The 18,258-nt window shown below is 54.5% G+C and overlaps 1 protein-coding gene across 8 annotated transcripts; it reads right to left on the bottom strand.

Moving 5' to 3' along the window:
* Nucleotides 1-3,850: 3,850 nt before the first annotated feature.
* Nucleotides 3,851-17,318, bottom strand: Brat1 (BRCA1 associated ATM activator 1). 8 transcript variants are annotated; one of them, XM_021647546.2, is made up of 15 exons: nt 17,149-17,298; nt 16,723-16,761; nt 16,309-16,452; nt 11,957-12,111; nt 10,577-10,724; nt 9,691-10,063; nt 9,386-9,505; nt 8,078-8,169; nt 7,784-7,902; nt 7,523-7,709; nt 7,279-7,352; nt 6,308-6,410; nt 6,097-6,195; nt 5,828-6,003; nt 3,851-5,207 (listed from the first exon to the last, which is right to left on the bottom strand). In XM_021647546.2, the coding sequence occupies exons 3-15, from the start codon at nt 16,433-16,435 to the stop codon at nt 4,512-4,514; spliced, it is 2,469 nt and encodes an 822-aa protein (XP_021503221.1). In that variant the 5' UTR covers nt 16,436-16,452; nt 16,723-16,761; nt 17,149-17,298; the 3' UTR covers nt 3,851-4,511. The 8 variants fall into 8 exon arrangements, with proteins under 8 accessions (XP_021503221.1, XP_060224000.1, XP_021503222.1 ...); XM_060368017.1 differs by lacking the exon at nt 16,723-16,761 and having other exon boundaries at nt 7,523-7,682; nt 17,149-17,300; XM_021647547.2 differs by lacking the exon at nt 16,723-16,761 and having other exon boundaries at nt 10,577-10,721; nt 17,149-17,300.
* Nucleotides 17,319-18,258: the final 940 nt, after the last annotated feature.

Genomic DNA, 18,258 nt, shown 5'->3' with positions numbered 1-18,258 from the left:
TCTTCTGACCTGCAGGTGTACATGCAGGCAGAACACTGTATAAACAATAAATAAATATTTAAAAAAACAACAACAAAAAACATAAATATAAGAATATGTTTTTGTTTTAAGCCCAAGTGTGGGGATATGGGGCATCTTTGAAACAGCTGACTACGATTTGCCCTGTGCTCTGGCAGGAACATGATTTTGCTAGCCGCAGACGGTTTTTGAGACTGTGTAGTTTGAGATTCTGGGAACTTTTCAGAGGGTATATAAATGCCAGGATCGCAAGAGCCCCAACAGCGGGTTGTTGGTTGCTGCTTGTTAAAGGAGTATTGTGCAGGAAGTAGTCTAAGGACGATGCTGCCCCCTCTCCGACCCCTGACTTTACTCGGGACTCTCTTTCCTTTCTTCTCTATTCTTTTTTTCTCTCATATCTGGTGTTAGGGGGTTGAAAGGGAAGAAGAAAGGAGGTAGAGAGGGGTAGGAGAGAGAAGAACCTACAAAGTAGCAAGCACTGAGGTGAGCAGTTAGGAGAGGAAGATCCAGAGGCTGGAGGGATGGCTCCGAGGTGAAGAGCACTAGCTGTTCTTCCAAAGGTCCTGAGTTCAGTTCCCAGCAACCACATGGTGGCTCACGACCATCTATAATGAGATCTGGTGTCCTCTTCTGGTGTGCAGGTGCACATGCAGGCAGACTACTGCATAAAAATAATAAACAAATCTTTAAAAAAAAAAAAAAAAAGGATTTGCTGGATGAGGTCAATGAGAAGCCAAGAACAAGGTGGGACAAAGAAGTGAATGCCACTGACTTGGGGGACATCAGTACCAGCAGATGATGTTTGAATGTGGCTGAATGTGTCCCCAAAGGCTAGGGTGCTGCAAGCTTGGTCCCCATATGATCCCAGTGCAGAGGTGGCAGAGACAGGAGGACCTCCCTGAAGAGATGAGCTCCAGATTCAGCAAGAGAGACCTTGTCCCAAAAATACAAGGTGGGGATGCTAGATCGATGGTTGGGGGCGCTGGCGGCTCGTCCAGAGGCCCCAACTTCATTCCCAATACCCACAAACACCTGGAGCCCAATTCCATGGGATCCAATGCTCCCTTTTGGCTTTTGTGAGCACTCAGCCAAAGGTGCAGGAGGAGGGGAGAAAGACACCTGACATCAACCTATGTCCTTCACACACACACACACACACACACACACACACACACACCCCACGTGGTTAGGGGGTGGGTAGTCCAAATCCGGCCTTTTGCCCACGCATATGCTCCTGAATGAAGCTGGTTCCTCCTCTATCGAGAGCCAGGCAATCCAAGGCCTGATAAAAGGACAAAAGGAATCCAGTTCTGTGTCCTTGCAGAACTTGCAGATTTGGCAAGGTCCAGCCTGAGGCTGGGGCCTGGCTTGGAAAGTTAAGGTTTCTGCTCCTGAGAAGCTTTTTCCCCTCAGGAGTACCAGGCTTGGGCTTCTGTGTGCTTGGTCTCTTGACAGCCTTGCCACAGTCTTGCTTCCCTTGTGCGAGATGGCCTGGCTAGCTTTCTGCTGAGCTTGTCCCGCTGTATGACGCCTTCTTGCTGCCCCTGTCCTATTTTTCCTCCCACAAAGTATGTAAGATGCTGTACTTCCTGATAAACATGCTCGGCTTAAGACACAGCTTGTGTGGAACCTCCTGAGCCCTCTGCTCTTTCTCTCTGATCCCTGGCCCTTCTTCCTCAGGACCCTGTCACTGAAGAATGACCCGCTGGGCCAGCTCACTTATCTACATCCACTGTTCGTGACTCAGGGAAGGTACCTTCAGGCGGGCCCTGGGGCTATGCTGTTTGGACCTTCCAACCACCAGAAGTGCTAAGGAAACCATTTCACTTTATGCACTGTCTAGACTTGGGTGCACTGCTGCGGCAACAGAAGAATGGAGACCCGTGGGGCACGGAGGTGGAGGTGCAGGTTCAGACCTCCAGTTCGAGCCTGGTGTCCCAGAGAGAAGTGTGCTCACGGGGTCTCAGTCAGGCCTCCCCGTCCAACACTGACGTTCAGGCTGGTTTTATGATATCGTGATAGAAACTGCCAGATTGGCTTGTCGGAAGTTTGTGGTACATTTTCTTGATTGGTGACTGATGTGCGAGGGCCCAGCTCACTGTGGCCTGATGGTCCTGGGTTCTCTAAGAAAGGGTGCCAAGCAACCCACAGAGAGCAAGCCAATGAGCAGCGCCCCTCCATGGCCTCCGGCGACAGCTCCTGCCCCCAGACGCCTGCCTTGCTTGAGTTCCTGGCCTGACTTCCTTCAACGATGGACAGTGATGTGGAAGGGCAGGCCAAACAAACATAGTCCTCCTCAGGTCGTTATGGTCATGGTGTTTTGCCACAGCCGTAGAAACCCTAAGACATCTGGTGAGGCCACTCCACTTCACAGACAAGGGAAGTGAGGCTCAGGCAGGCTGAGCGGGCTGCCCAGTGGTCGGGAGCTAGCTGGGCACCAGCGGGCCTGGAAGGCACAGGGGTTGGGCTCCCCTCACAGTCAGCAGCTTACAGCAGAGGGCTGCATCTACGGGTCAGAGGAGTGGGCTGAAGCCTCCCTCGCCATGAGGACTGACAGCCTGAGCTGCCCAGAAGGTTGTTCACAGATAACTGACCCCCTCCCGGAAGCCCTGATCTGTGTAAGATGACTGTAGCACGCACAAAGCTTTCTGACTAGGTGGAAAGCCTTGTCCCTCGCCCCCGCAGTCAGTCGGAGGCCCAACTGAGCGCCAATGCTGCCGGCATGACAGGCGCTGTATGTGGTCTCCTCAGGCATATCTGTGAGGAGGTTGTTGTACTGGCTACCTGGCATGCGGAGATTCACCCTATATGTGTGACACCATCCCGTGGGCTGTATCGAATTAAAAGGAGCAAGCAGGCTGAGCTCCAGTGTTTATGTCTCCGCTCCCTGACTGTGGATGTAACGTGAGCAGCTGCCTCCTGCTCCTGTCGCCATGCCTTCCTCACCGCAATGCACTGTGAGCCCTTGAACTGTGAGCCAAAGACAAACAAGTCCTTCTTTGGAACACCCTTTTTCCATTTTAATCATGGCAGGCAAGGCCATTCTTTCAGCGCATCTCTACCCACGATCTCTACAAAAGAGTTATCTCTAACGCAAGTGACGCTCTAACGCTCAAAACAGTGTGTCTGGTTTTCCTGCGTTTGTCAGTTTGCCTTCTCACCATCTGAGGGCACTTTCACTTCGGCACTTTCACTGCATATTGGTTTCGCTCTTCCCCCTTAATATATAACACTCGAGAACAAATCATTTGGGGGCGGAAGGGATGGCTCAGCAGTTAAGAGCACTGAATGCTCTTCAAGAGGACCTCGGTCCAATTCCCAGCACCCACATGGCAGCTCACAACTGTCTGTAATTCAAAGATCTGACACCCTCACAAGTTACACATGCAGGCAAAACACCAATGCACAGAAAAATGAAAATAAATAAATTATAAAAACATTTTCAAACAAACAAATTATTTTACAAAACCTTTAGTTGTGATTTTGAACTTTTGTTTTTGTTTTTTGAGGCAAGATTTCTCTGCACAGCCTTGGTTGTCCTGGAACTCACTCTGTAGACCAGGCTGGCTTTGGACTCAGAGATCCACCTGCCTCTGCCTCCCCGAGTGCTGGCTGGGATTATGGGCATGTGTCACCGAGCCTGGTGTGACTTTGAAGTTGGCTTTGAACTTGTAAAGTATATGAATTCTTTAAAGATTACGGGAATTTTAAGGCTTGGCCAACGGATGGGGTAGAGAGAGCCAAACGACCCTCTATAAAAAGAACACAAGTGGGACTCGGTTAAACCACACACAAAAACAACTTCAAGAATTAGAGACTTCAGTGCTACCTGTTCTGAGCACACAACAAACCACTTCTTTAATAACAAGGGAAGTAGGACTTTGTGGGGCTGGGGAGATGGTTTAGTGGGTAAAGTGCTTGCCATGCAAGCATGAGGACCTGAGTTCAAATCCCAGCACCCATGTAAAAATCCAGGCATGGTGCTGCTGTATTATAATCCAGTGCTGGGGAGGAGGTGACAGGATCCCTGGAGCTCACGGGCAAGCCTCCTCAGGACCAAGTCCCACTGAGAGACCTTTTCTCAAAAAACAAGGTGGACAGCACCTGAGAACAGTGGGGTCACCTCTGCGTACACACACACACACGAGGCAAAGGGTTTTTTGTTTTGCTTTTTGGAGACAGGGTTTCTCTGTGTAACCCTGGCTGTCCTGGAACTCCCTCTATAGACCAGGCTGGCCTTGATCTCAAGAGATCCACCTGCCTCTGCCTCCCCAGCACTGGGATTAAAGGCGTGAATCACCATCGCCCAGCGAGTTTTTCTTTAGATTTGATTTCTTGGTTTTTTTGAAGCAGGGTTGCTATCTAGTCGAGGCTGGCCAGGAACTCTCCATTCTCCTTCTAAACCCTGTGGCCACAGGTGTGTTAATCATCCCTGGCTAAAATGTGGGATGTGGGAACTGTCCGTCCTTAGGGTGTCTCTTAAGCAGCTGGCCTTAGTAGCAGTCAACTTCATTCTCCTCTAACACACCCACCGTGGCCAGCATGTCCTGCAGCAGGGACTGGGGGCTCTTTTCCACGTGGTCACTGCTCTGGGCCAGCTTGCCCTGCAGGCCCTCCAGGTCCAAAGAACGCAGGATGGCGAGCATGGCCTCGGGCTCCAGGTCCCCTAGAGGCTGGCCCGGCTCACCCTCCTGCCACCTCTGCAGGGCAGCCTCCACTGAGACCGAGCTGGGGCTGTCCCCGGCCTCCTGGGGGCTACTGCAGGAAGCTGTCTTGTCCCTCAGGAAGAGCAGCAGGTCGCAGGCCTTTTGGGCGACCGGGCGGTCACAGTCAAGCAAGGCACAAAAGGCAAACTCAAAGAGTGGCAGACGGCAGAGAGTTTGCAAGAATTCCAGGTGTGGGCCAGGAGAGGTGGCTCCGGGCAGACCCACTGTATAGGGGCAGTGGAGGCTGGGCTGGCCCATCGCCTGGGCGAGAAACACCCACGCCAGCTCCAAGCCCTGCACTCGCACCTCCCAGTCCAGGTCCCGGCTCACTGCCTGGAGCACGGTGGCCACAAACCACTCTGTGTCTCGGACCACGTCGACATGGCCGTCCCTCAGCCACTCGGTAAAGACCCGTAAGACAGCCCTCCTCGGAAAGCCCTCGGAGTCCGTGGACAGGATATGCATGAGGTCCGTGAGCAGGCCCTGCAGGTCAGAGGGTTCCAAAGAAGTCAGTGCCATCTTGGCAGAATCACCTTGAGAGAAACTCTGGGCGTGATTGTGATGGGAGTGTCTGGATGGTGCTACAGGAGGAAATGGACTGGGGTCCTGGACTGAATGAGGAGGAGCTGGGGAGCTGGGGAGCTGGGCGCTGGCCTCCATCTCTCTCTGCTTCCCGACTACAGATGCAAACTGACCGGCTGCCTCAAGCTCTGACACCGCGGTGGACTGCACCCTCAGACTGCGAGCCCAATATACCCATCCTTCCTTAACTGCTTTCTTCAGGCACGTTGACCCAGCAGCAAGACATGCAACTAACACTGCTGATGAGCGGGGAAGGACAGGATGCAGGAGACGTGAGCCCATGGCCATCTGGGCTGGGGCCACGTGCTGCTCAGGCCCCTTCCCACGTGTTCTGCATACAACCCTTCAGCCTTGCCCATGCCTTTTTAGGGGTCACAATGGTAAAGACAGGGCGTCAGGAAAAGCACAGGCATTGTGCCCTGCAGCCCCCGGTTCCCAAGTGGCCAGCACGGTTCTCGGAAGCAGTTGTTATAGATCCAGCTGCTTTCTGACTCACGGGACTGACAACAAATGGCTCCTACCTGCTGGGCCTGTGGGTCCTCAGGGCTGGCGGGAGCGGCCTGCAGACCCCGGCTGGACAGCTGCCCTGCGGCACCCACCGCACTTGCGCGGACGTAACTCTCAGGGTCTTGGAGGAGCTGGCAGGCGAGCGCAGGCACTTCGGAGGAATGCAGTGCCTCCCTGAAGTCAGCCTGACCTGGGGCGGGGGGGTCAAATGCCACACAGCTGTGATGGAGCCCACCCAGGCAGTCTGACACGGCACGCACACTCCTGTCCCCAGGGTGCTCACCTCCCCACTGTCGGAGCAGGTGTGTCAGGAACTCCAGGGCCGAGTCCCTCACCTCCCAACACGGGCTGCACAGGCGCTTCTGTAGTATGGGGAACAGCTCTGTACCAGGAAGGAGTGGTCAGTGGCCTCTAGGCTCACACTTCCCTCAGGGACACCTTACCCGGCCCCCAACTGCCTCCACCCCGGCACAGTTCTGCACGGAGCTAGTTACCTCCCAGGAAGAGCAGGGCATCGGGGCTGAGATCAGAGCAGCCGGGGGCCTTGTGGGAGTTCTGGAGCCACCTGAGTGTGGCCTGGAAGCCTTTCTTTAGGACCTAGAATGGGACGGGCTAGAAGGTGGGGGTGGGGGCAGGCCACCCACGTCCCTGCACCATGCAACAGAAGCACAGGTAAGTGCACACTAGCCTCCCAGATAGCAAGACTGAAGAGGACGCCCTCTGAGGAGCCTCTTCTGAGGTGACAGGACTTCACGTGGACATGGCACCAAAAACCTCCCAGCCCTTCCTTATTTTGTCCATTCTGCTTGGCAGCACCTGGCATGAAGTCTACACTTAGGAGAGGGGTATTATGCATTAGAGTCTGCCCTCAATTCCCTTCCCTCCGAAAGAATTCTGCAAATGGCAGACATGGTGGAGACAGGAGGAATGGGAACTGCAGGCCAGCCTGGGCTACAGAGTGACATCCTGTCTCAAAAAAGTAGAAACAAAACCCACCGAAGAACAGACCTCCCCATCCAGCGCCATCCCGGCCCCCACAGCTTCAGGACTGCCTCAGTGGAAGCCTCAGAAGCCCAGACCCCACCCTGGATCCCATGCAGCCACTGCTACGGGTTCTGAGTCTTCTGTCAAGGGTCTCTGCTCCCTCAAAGTCTTATCATGTAGCCGCAGCTGTCCTGGAACTCTTTGTAGACCAGGCTGGCCACAAACTCATAGAGATCCGCCTGCCTCTGCCTCCCAAGTGCTGGGATCTAGCTTGTCAGGGTTCCTTTGTAGCCCAGACTGGCCTTGAACTCATGATTCACCAGTTTCTACCACATCTGTGTGTGTTGGGGAGGATTGCAGGTGTGTACCACTACACCCAGCTTAAAAGGTCACTCTGGGCAGTGGCTCTGTGGCCCCTGTCGGAAGTATTAAGTGAGAAGGTCCCTGGCTGTGCAGGCCTCCCAGAACCGATCTGAGGTACCGTGGGGCTGGACTCCGGGCTCTCAAGGGTCTTCAGGAGGACAGCAAATACCTCTAGCACCAACTCCACAGGGCCTGAAACAGACATGAATGGAGACATCATGGGTCTTCAGGAGACATCAACCCGACTTCTACCCAGAGCCCACCACCTGGCAGGGAGCACGGATTCCAAACCTTAAGGAAGCAGGGATAAGATGAGGGCCCATCGGGCCCCCAGAAGAAAGAGAAGAGAAAACATCACTCACTCGTCCCCTGAGACAGTGCCCCCAAGAAGTCGAGGGCTGCGCGCTGGACACGAACACAGCTGCCCAGAGTCCCACAGAGACGGCCTCCCACGCTGGAGCTAGGGTCCGCCGAGCCATCACAGAGACGCAATATGGTGACCGCAGCTTGCAGCAGGGGCACCTGTGGCCAGGGGGAGGGGCATTGGGGCTGCAGGGAGGAGGAAGGTCAGCAGAGGCCTGAGGTCTCGAGGCTCGATAGACACAGGCCAAGGCTGCACTCACCAGCGCCTGCAGCTCCTCCAGGTGGGCGAGAGTCTGGCAGAGGAGGCCCACACAGGCCGACTTAGAAGACAAGAGCACGTCCACCGTCAGCGGGCTATCCGCAGTCCCAGCCAGCCAGCCTGAGGCAAAGACAACAGCATCTCTGCAGTGACCACCATCCAGAGCAGGGCCGGGTCAAGTTCAGGGCCAGGGCTCACTAGGGATGCTGTCCACCTGTACTTTTGGCTGGAGGGGGGGGGCAGGGTAGCTCATTCATCTTGGACTAAGGATGGAGGTCCCACCCTCCCTGCGTACCTGGAGGTCCAGGGGCCTGAGTGGTGGCTTTCAGGATACAGGCCAGGGGCTGGAGGAGGACTCCAAAGGCCTGGGTCCTCAGTTCCTGGGGGCTGGGGACACAGTACACGGTGAGGGTAATAGTCTGGCTGCAATCTAAGCATTCCCAGTGAGTCTATGTTGGCTCAGCACAAGAGGGTGCAGTCTCCCCTGAAACAGTCCCTCTGCAAGCTACTAGTTACAGAGCAGGAGAAGAAGAGGCCTGTGGTCTTGGCCCTGATGTCCTCAGGAGCAGTGTCTGGGCCTCAGGGGCCGCAGAGAGGCTGGTTACACTCCCTGACCACAGTGACTGGGAATTCCAGGCTTCTAGGGCAGCCCCCAAGTGTGCTCCCACTGTGTTCAATAATCTGAGATGTCCTTTTGCAATACTGTGTGATGGACCACCCCGACGAACCGAGACTGCTCACGTCCTCAGCATCCTTCCTTCCTGCAGCCCACATTCTGCAGCCCATACCTCCACACAGCCCGTGGAGTATACACCGTAGGGCTCCAGGAGCCTGGCTCGGCCATATTGGAACTCAGAGGACAGCTACACATAGCTCAGAAGTTAGCTGTAGCTCTGGGAGTACCACAAAAACTTTTGTTTCAAACAGTTCCATCTCGTGCTCACTGTGATATGGCACATGTTGTTTAGGAGGCAGAGGTGGAGATAGTAAAGTGAGTTCAAGGACAATCTGGGCAATTTAGTGAAAACTGACTCAAAATAAGAACAAAAAGGAGGCTGGGGATATAGCTGTATGACAGAGCCCCGGCCTAGAATCCCTCAGTGAGGACCTGGGGTGTGACTCATTGGTAGAGCACCTGCCTAGAATCCCCCAGTGAGGGGCTGGGGTGGGGCTCATTGGTAGAGCACCTGCCTAGAATCTCCCAGTGAGGGGCTGGGGTGTGGCTCATTGGTAGAGCACCTGCCTAGAATCCCCCAGTGAGGGGCTGGGGTGTGGCTCATTGGTAGAGCACCTGCCTAGAATCCCCCAGTGAGGAGCTGGGGTGTGGCTCAGTGGTAGAGCATCTGCCTAGAATTCCCCAGTGAGAGGTGGTCGTGTGGCTCAGTGGTAGAGCATTGGAGTGGTATGTGTAGCAAATTCCATACCAGTGCTGAAGAGGGGAAAGAGACAGCAAAGGGAAGAAAAGAGAAAAAAGGGAGAGAGGGACAGGAGGAGGTAACCAATGCTTTAACACCATCCTACCTGGCCCATTCTCACCCCTGGCTTCCCAGTTTCCAAAGTTCCCCAACCATTACTGTAACACTCTCAGCACACCCACTCATACCAGTGCTGAAGTTTCAGGGTCCCCAGGGCTAGAGGCCCAGCTTGCATGGGGCTCAGGCGCCTCAGAGTCTGTGCCAGCATCTCCCACAGGCCACAGGCTGAGAAATTGAATACAGGAGACCTGCAGAAAGAAAGTAGCTCCTCCTCAGTGCATCAGTGCCTACCTAGCTAGACAGCTGCAAACGTGCCCAGTCCTGCAGATGTTCCCTGAGGTGACAGTGCCAGGGTCCTCCCCATGAAGCATTGGCTTCTCTGAGATACCACAGGCAGCTACCGCTCACCCCCAGGCCCCCGCAGCCACCTGACCTGGCTACGCTGAGAAGGAGGTCCATAAGCGAGTGCACAGCAGGAATGGGGTCTCTCTCAAACAGGCTGGCGACAGGGGGGCTTAGCTGTTCCCAGAGGACCCCTGTCCAGGGGCTATGGCAGCGCCCGAAAGTGGTAGTCAGGACATTCAAGGCCTGTGTGACCTGCGGGGTGGCTTTGGAACGTAACGACTCTTCTACATGGCTCACAATCTTCCGGGCACAGACAGGCCAGGCGACAGACTCTGGGATGGGGGACCCTGGCGCCCCACCTTGCATGGAAAGAGCCAGGATGTGTACTAGGAGCTGGCTGGCTGCAGAGGCCACAAACAGGCTGGGGTCTCCCTGCAAGGAGAAGAGCGTGTCCACGGCCCCTGGAGTGGACACGGGAAGGTCAGCCTGAATGAGGAAGCCAGCAGAGAACACCTTCCAGCCACCATAGCCTTCCGGGCCTCCGGGAAAGCACCCTGACCCTCCTCTGCTCCAGCCAATGTAATAGCCCTGGCTGTCCCGGACTCTCTGTAGAACAGGCTGGCCTTAAACTCAAGAGATCCGCCTGCCTCTGCCTCCCCAGCGCTGGGATTTAAAGGTGTGCGCCTCCACCACCTGGCACCTTCTAATCAGTTCTAATTTGTTTCAGGAAAAACTCATGACCGATGACAACGCACAACCGCAGGAGCCACCCCAGACTCCAAGAATCACCACGTCATGACGGTGACCCCACACTTCCTGTGTGCCCAACCTGACATCCCCGGCCCACCAACCACTTCCCCAGCCGGGAAGACTAGACTCAGGGAGGTTCGGGCTCCTTGGAGACTCCCACAGCACAGGCAGAAACAAGAGGCCCTGGAGGTGCATTGGGGCAGGGCGTGGGTTACAACACTCACCGCTGTCAGCCAGGAAGTGCAGGGCGCTGGGGTGCTGTGCCAGGGAGCACAGGCCCTGGGTCCAGCCGCTGCGCACGCTGGGCACGCGCCAGGCTGCCCAGCTCAGGGCGCCTGTCTCCCCAAAAAGCCCCGGCAACAACTCCCCCTGCTAAGAAGCAAAGAGAGCATCAGGGATGCAGAGGAAAAAGGGCTTTTTTGGGTTGTTTTTCAGGACAGCTGGAGACAGGCTTGGCAGGGTACATCTTCAATCCTGGCACTCAGAGGCAGAAGCAGGTGGGTCTCTGAGTGAGCACATGGTGAGACCTTATCTCAAAAATGAAAACCAGGGACTGGAGAGTCCACCCACAGTTCAGGAGCACTGGCTGCTCCAGGAGAGACCAAGCTCAGGGCCCAGCACCCTCATGGTGGCTCACAACCGTCTAGATGCCGGTGCCAGGGGATCTGATGGCCTCGTCTGGCCCCCACATGAAATGCATGGATGTGGTCCATGGACATACATGTAGGCAAAACACCCACAGGCATGAAAGTAAACACCAGGTGTAATGGTGCTCACCTTTTATCCCAGCATCAGGGAGGCGGAGGCAGGTAGATCTCAGGGGGAAAAATCCCTCAACAACAAAACAAACAAAAAAAGCCACAGGACTGGTAAAGGTACCAACTGGTACCACACAACTGTGCCCAGGCTCCAGCACCACAGCTCTGCCCTTGTGAGAGGAGAGAGGGCAGAGGATGAACCCCCCAGTTTCTTTTCTTCCTTCTTTCTCTATAAGACTTTTATTATTTTTAAAGTCTCTTTTTGGCTTTTCGAGACAGGGTTTCTCCGTGTGGCCCTCGCTGTCCTAGAACTCTCTCTCTCTGTAGACCACACTCACAGAGATCCCCCTGCTTCTACCTCCTCCCCAAGTGCTGGGATTAAAGGCCACCGCCACCTGCCTTCTTTCTAAATTCTATGTGTCTGAGTGTGGCTCTGTGTACACGTAGGCAGGTGCCTGTGGAGGCCAGAAGAGGGCGTCAGATCCCCCAGACCTGGGCTTCCCTGTGTGGGATCAATGGAGACTACGCTGTTCCTTCCCCTCTATGTGACTGACTCCCGATTTCCTGACTGTACTGCAGACAGGCATCCAGGGTCTTTGCACTGCCCGTCAGGAACAGCTCAGAACATGGCAAGGAACACACAGCAGTGAGAACGGGAAGCCAGCCAGCATCATCCCTGGCAAGTGTTTCCAAGTAGGGGCAATGTGGGGTGACATGGGGTTAAGTCCTGGTGCACAGGCCACACAGGGGCAGGGCCAGCCACTGTGACCCAGGCACTGAAATGGTTCCTAATCCAGAAGGATGCCTACTCCTCAGGGGACAGGCATGTGGGACACAGAGGCTCACCTGAAAGTACTGGAAACAGTCCTCCTGGGCCGCAAAGATCCCAACAAGGCGCAGAGCAAAGGAGAAGACCCTGGGGCTCACGTCCTGCGGCTTCAGCACATGGGACAGTAACTCCATGAGGCAGGGGTGGTCCTGCAGCAGCTGGAGGCTGGACTCTGTGGAGAAAGGACATCCCAAGAGAGCAGTGACCGCGAAAAGACTCTAGAAGTGGCTCACACATTCCTTTCCCTCAGGATTGAGTAGGCTAAGGGGGAAGGGTATTTGCAACAAATGGCTCCTAACTTGAATTCATTAAGGAGACCCCAGAGAGTCAATGACTCAGCGGCGGATAAAAGATACAGACGAGAACCATAAAGACAACAAGCAAAAAGCTGGGGCTATAACTCCAGAGAACCTATCTAGAATCTCCAGTGAGGGGCTGGGGTGTGACTCAGTGGTAGACACCTGCCTAGAATCCCCCAGTGAGGGGCTGGGGTGTGGCTCAGTGGTAGACACCTGCCTAGAATCCCCCAGTGAGGGGCTGGGGTGTGGCTCAGTGGTAGAGCCCTTGCCTAGAATCCCCCAGTGAGAGGCTGGGGTGTGGCTCAGTAGTAGAGCACCTGCTTAGAATCCCCCAGTGAGGGGCTGGACACTAGCTCAGTGGTAGAGCCCCTGCCTAGAATTCCCCAGTGAGGGGCTGGGGTGTGGCTCAGTGGTAGAGCACCTGTCTAGAATCCCCCAGTGAGGGGCTGGGTGTGGCTCAGTGGTAGAGCACCTGCCTAGAATCCCCCAGTGAGGGGCTGGGGTGTGGCTCAGTGGTAGAGCACCTGCCTAGAATCCCCCAGTGAGGGGCTGGGTATGGCTCAGTGGTAGAACATTATGGCAGCATTATGGCAAAGAAAAAAAAAGTTGAATTTACAATCTCAGGGCAAGACTTTTATACATCTTGGAGATACAATTACATGGACAGACTCCCCAAGAACACAGCAGATGTGAATGGTCAAAGCCAATCTAATGAGCAAGTATGAAAACTGTTCTTTGTAACATGTGGAACTTTTTTTTTTTTTTTTTGAGGCATGGTACCCTGTAATCCGAATTATCCTTGAATTTGTTATGTAGCTGAGGATGGCCTTGAACTCATGAACCTCTTGCCTCCAATTCCAAATGCTGGGATTATAGGCATGTGGTACCATGTCTGGCTTTTTTCCTCACCACCCCACCAAGACAGGGTTTCTCCATGTAGCCTTGGCTGTCCTAGAACTCACTCTGTAGACCAGGCTGACTTTGAACTCACAGAGATCCGCCTGCCTCTATCTCCTGAGTGCTGGGGCTAAAGGCTGCGGCCCCACTGCTCAGCCCTGGCTTTCTTCCTTTGGTGGGAGCGGGAGGGTCAGAGCTAGGCACTGACCCCAAGGCTTCATGCATGGTAGGCAAGCACACTGCTGGATCACACCCCAGCCTTTCTTTTTTGTTGTTATTGTTTTAGGGTTTGTTTTGGTTTTTTCCTTGCTTTTGAAGGAAGGTCTCCTAGTCCAGGTTAGCCTTGAATTTGCCATGTAGCTGAGGCTGACCACTGACCCTCCCCCTGTCTCCCAAGTGTTCCACCACATCTGGCTGCCAGACCCATTTCTCTTGCTTTCAACGAGTTCTCTTGCCTTGAACTCACTAGTGTAGCCCAGACCATACACTTACGATCCTCCTGCCTCAGCCCCACTAGCTGGGCCAGGCTTGCACCAACAAGCACAGCTCCACCACGAGGGGCATTTTAAAAACTGCTTAAAACTGGGAGAGCAATGGGAAGAACCACCTAGGACACCTAGCTCTGTGGGGAACAAAAGGTACAGAATGAGACCAGATACCCCTAAATTAACTAAACCCCCCTCAACTGGTACATTCCATTTTCCATTCATTTATTTTATTTATAGACATTTTCGAGATAGGGTGTCCTTCCATAACCCAGGCTGGCCCTGAACTCACCACATAGCCCAGGCTAGCCTCAAACTTAGAGCAACCCTCCTGCCTTGGCCTCCCAGATGTTGGGATTACAGCTAGGAGCTGCCATGCCCAGCTGAACTGGTAAACTTTAAAACAGGTGGAGTCTGGGACATGTAAATCACATCTCAATAAAGCTGTCTAAAAATATTCATAGGTCAAATGTGGTGGCAAACTCCTTTAAACATGGCACTTGGGAGGCAGAGGCAGGCAGACCTCTGATTGTTCAAAGCCAGCCTGGTCTACAGAGTGAGTTCAGGCTAGCCAGGACTTCATAGTTAAACCCTGCCTCCAAAGGAACAATAATAGACCAACTGGTGAACCGGGCTGGGGAGATGGTTCCGCAGGTAAAAGTGTCTGCTCTGCAAGCGTGAGGACCTGAGTTTAAACTTCCAGCACTCAGATAAAAGCCAGCTTGGCTGTCCAGGCCTCTAACCCTCCAGTAGGGGGAGGGGCGCAGACTGGCTGATCCCCAGAGCTTCCCAGCCAGCCCATTCTCCTGTACTGTCAGGTTCAGTAACAGACCTTGCCTCAAGGCAATAGCTTGGGGACTGATGGAGGAAGATGCCTAACCTTCTGCTCTGACCTTTACACTTAGATGCCTGGGTGTGCATGCAAAATACACACACACAGACACACAATCCTGTAAAACTAACTTGCAAACACTGAAAATTGAACCTCAAGGGCTGGGGAATGGCTCTGTGGATAAAGCTCTTTCTAGCACAGCCAGAATTCAGATCCCCAGAACCATATACATGCTAGGCAGGCAGCACTCCAGAGGCCCAGACGAAGAACCCTCAGCTGTCCTGCTAGAATAGCCAACTTGGCAAGCTCTGGGTTCAAGTGAGAGAGAAACAGTGACCCTGCCTCAAAGCGCAAGGTGGAAAGTGAAAAAGACACCTAGTGTCAACCTCTGACCTCCACACTCATGAGAAAAGGTGTACATACACACACATGCAAACACACACATAAATCCTACATATACCAAGCCAAACCAAACTAAACAAAATAAAACAAAAGAACCTAGGCCAGGCATACTTGTGCCTGGCTTTAATCACAGCACTCAGAGGAAGAGGCAGGTGGATCTCTGAGTTCCAGAGTTCAAGGCCAGTGTGGTCTACAGAGAGACCCAGGGCTATACAGAGGAACTCTGGCCAAAAAAAAAAAGCCTAAATTACAGAAGTACCACGCAGTAAAACTTGTAGGATTCAATAACAGACTATTATCATTTTAAATTCTGTAACTTAGAAAACAGGCAAGACAAATGGGGACCTAGCTCAGAGGGTGGAATGCTCCTGCTGTAGAAAGCCCTGGCTCCATCCTTGGCATCCAAGAAAACCAGGGTGTGACTGTGCACACCCAGGAGCCCAGGGCTCAGCGGTATAGGAAGGAGGACCACCGGTTCAAGTCATCCTGGGCTAAAAGGACAAAGTAAAACAAGGAAGAAAGATGGTAGGCCTCTGTAGCTGTTCTTTGCTACTTTGAGGGTTCTTCTTTTTCCCACCCTTTATCTCCCCCACACCCCGGTTCAGCCCCTAACACTAGACAGGAGAAAAATAGATACAGGAGAAAGAGATCCCTGAATCTAATTTCTGTTTGTTTCTTCTTTGACCACAGCAAACAACCTCCCTAAATGACCAAAAGCCCCCATACCCTGCCTCTCAGGGCGCTGGTATCCTGTGAAAAGTTCCCAGAATTCCAAATGTCACACAATCACAGAAATTATCTGCAGCTGGCAAAACCACACTTCTGCCAGAGCATGAGGCAAATTATCACTAGCTACTGCAGACAGGCCGAGGCAGCCCCACATCCCTACATCTGGGATTAAAACAAAAGCACAGTATTACAATATTTAGCAAGGCACGCTGGCACACGGCTGCGATCCCAGCATTCGGGGAGGCAGAGGTATGCATGGATCTCTGTGAGTTTGAGACCAGCCTGGTTTACAGAGCAAGTCCGAGAAACCCTGCCCACTCACCCTTAACTCCCAACCAAACCTGGAAATACAAAAAAGGAAGTGATTACACTGAGGTCCACCCACCCACACAGTAAGGATGTGACTCAGGCTAGCCTTGAACTCAGTATGTAGTGCTGGCTACCCTCAAAGTCAAGATCCTCTTGCCCTGGTTTCTAGATGATATGGCCCACCACCCACCCAGACAACCAAAATACAAGGAAGATAGCCAAACAATGCTGGCGTGTGCTGTGCAAACACCTGGTGTGAGATGAACAGAGGAAGCCTGGATGAGGATGGATGTGATGGGACTTTCAATCTGTGTCTCCACTGTGACTCCATCTTGACTCTTCCCTCATCAGCCACAGAGCCTCAAAGTGGTGGAGCATACCAGAGGGATGGACAATTCTATAAGCCGTGTCCTCACCTGCCTCTGTCACTGTTTTAAACCAGTCCAGCAGTTTCTCCAAGCAGGTGTCATCTGCCACCAGCTGTCTGGGATCTGCCAGAACAACACAGAGAGCCGGGAGGAGCCGGGAGCATTCTGGGTCCATGATCAGGCCAGCAGTTCCTACAGAGGAAGCAAGACATCCTCATAGCTGGCTTCAGACTGCAGCCACCCTAGTTACGGGCAGCCTTCAATGCCTGCTATGATGGAGGAGGGGCCCAGAAGCCCAGAGTTGCTAAGCTCATTCCCGGGGAACCCAAGCTATCAAGAGGATGGAGTCCTGGCAGCAGCACTGTGAGGCCAGGTTAACCAGGGCCACAGGCCTTTGGTGTCAAAGTCTATCAACTTGGGGGTTTGGTGGAGTTGGGGTGGAGGGTGCAGTTGCCTACTGACCTCGCTGCGGGGAGAGCAGTCAGAAGATCAGCCAGGTACCTGCCCAAAGTGTATTCCAACGGTCAAGAGAGACCTGCAGGAGACAAGTCCTCCAGCCCACCCAGGAATGCAAAGGAAAGTGGGTCGGTAGAGACTGCAAGTGACAAGCCTGCGGCCTGCACCGGTAAGGGTCCCCTCAGGACAGAAATATGCATCTCGGAGGGCAAAGATGTCAGTGTCTGAAGGCCCTGCAAGGCTCCATCTGAATCCCGACATCCGGCGTCCGTACCTCCCAAAACCGGGTAAGAGGTGCGCTCTCCAGGACTGCAAGTTAGCCTGGGGTTCTAATTCTGCCCCCGCGTCCCTCCGCTCCGGGAAGTAGGCCCGAGAGTGCAGAATGCACCACCAAGCCCTAAGTGCCTGGCCGGGGCTGGAACTCCCCCTTACCGGTATCTCAAGCCCCACTGTTTGCGCCTGGTCCGCTGAGGTTCCGGTGTCTGAGGCAGGCCCCGCCCGCGCCTCTGCAAATTCCTCTTCAAGCCGGCCAAAGCCCCGCCCTCTCCAGGTCCGGCCCCACTTCTGAGTTTGCGCCGCGGGGCCACAGGCCCCGCCCCATACCACCACAGGCCCCGCCCCCCCGCGGGAGTTGGCAGATCGCAGCCAGCAGCCGAGGCTCCGCCCCCTCAGCCCCGCCCCCGACGCAAGTTCCTCTCCACGTGGTTACAGGCTCCGGCCCCGGCGCCGCTCGGCTCTGGGACTCCACGGGGCCCCGCCCTAAGCCAGTACCACGTGACGGACGCGGCGGGGAGGGGGGGGGAAAGGAGCGGGGCCGACGCGCTTGGAGAGTGCGACCCTGAGCGCTGCTCCGATCGCCTCCACCTAACCCCGTCAAGGCACTCCTGCCGGGGGAAGCTCGAGGTCGCCACGCCGTCCCGGTCTCTGCGAACCGCCACCCCCAGGTCGCTCAGCGCTGGGCGGGGCCTCCGAGGCGGGCTCGGCGTGGGCGTGGCTACTCCCCGGAAGGCCGCGCTGGCCTCGGGCCGCGTGTCGGGGGGGGGGCCCTGGCCTCTCCTGGCTGGCCGCTGAGGTGCGGGGAGCAGCAGCCGCTCGGAGCCGGCTCTCCACACTCTGCCAACGATGAAAATTAGAAGTTGGCCAGCGGGGTTGTGGGAGGTGGTTGTAGAGATGGTTCTATAGTTAGGAGTGCCTTTACTCTCCCGAAAGAGCCGAGTTCGGTGCCCAGGCCGAGGTCAAGCACACGCAGGAGACACACACTCAACACAAACAGTACCTTTAGGGCCCGGCGTGGAGGCGTCTGCCTTTAAGCTCGGGACAGAGGTACGTCTGCTTGAGGTAGTCACCCTGTCTCTAAAGGAAAAAAATTCCAAGTACATAAGACTACTCGTGAAGCCTCGTACCGCGCTTCGTGTTTCAATGTCACCCAACCGCGGAGAGCTGTTTTGTTGCTTTGGTTTTTTTGTTTGGTTTGGTTTTTTCGAGACAGGGTTTCTCTGTGTAGCCCTGGCTCTCCTGGACTAGCTCTGTAGCCCCGCCCGC

This window comes from Meriones unguiculatus, chromosome 15 (genome assembly GCF_030254825.1).
Source record: "Meriones unguiculatus strain TT.TT164.6M chromosome 15, Bangor_MerUng_6.1, whole genome shotgun sequence".
NCBI lineage: Eukaryota > Metazoa > Chordata > Mammalia > Rodentia > Muridae > Meriones > Meriones unguiculatus.
Note: the sequence above shows the minus strand (reverse complement) of the source record. Positions and strands in the feature narration are given on the sequence as shown.

Coding starts and splice junctions, on each gene's coding strand:
- Brat1 (XM_021647546.2), bottom strand. CDS start 16,435: ATGGACCCAGAATGCTCCCGGCTCCTCCCGGCTCTCTGTGTTGTTCTG. Junction 12,112..16,308: donor TAAAACAGTGACAGAGGCAG/GTGAGGACACGG, acceptor CTTTCTCCACAG/AGTCCAGCCTCCAGCTGCTG. Junction 8,170..9,385: donor ACCCTGAAACTTCAGCACTG/GTATGAGTGGGT, acceptor CTGTGTCCCCAG/CCCCCAGGAACTGAGGACCC.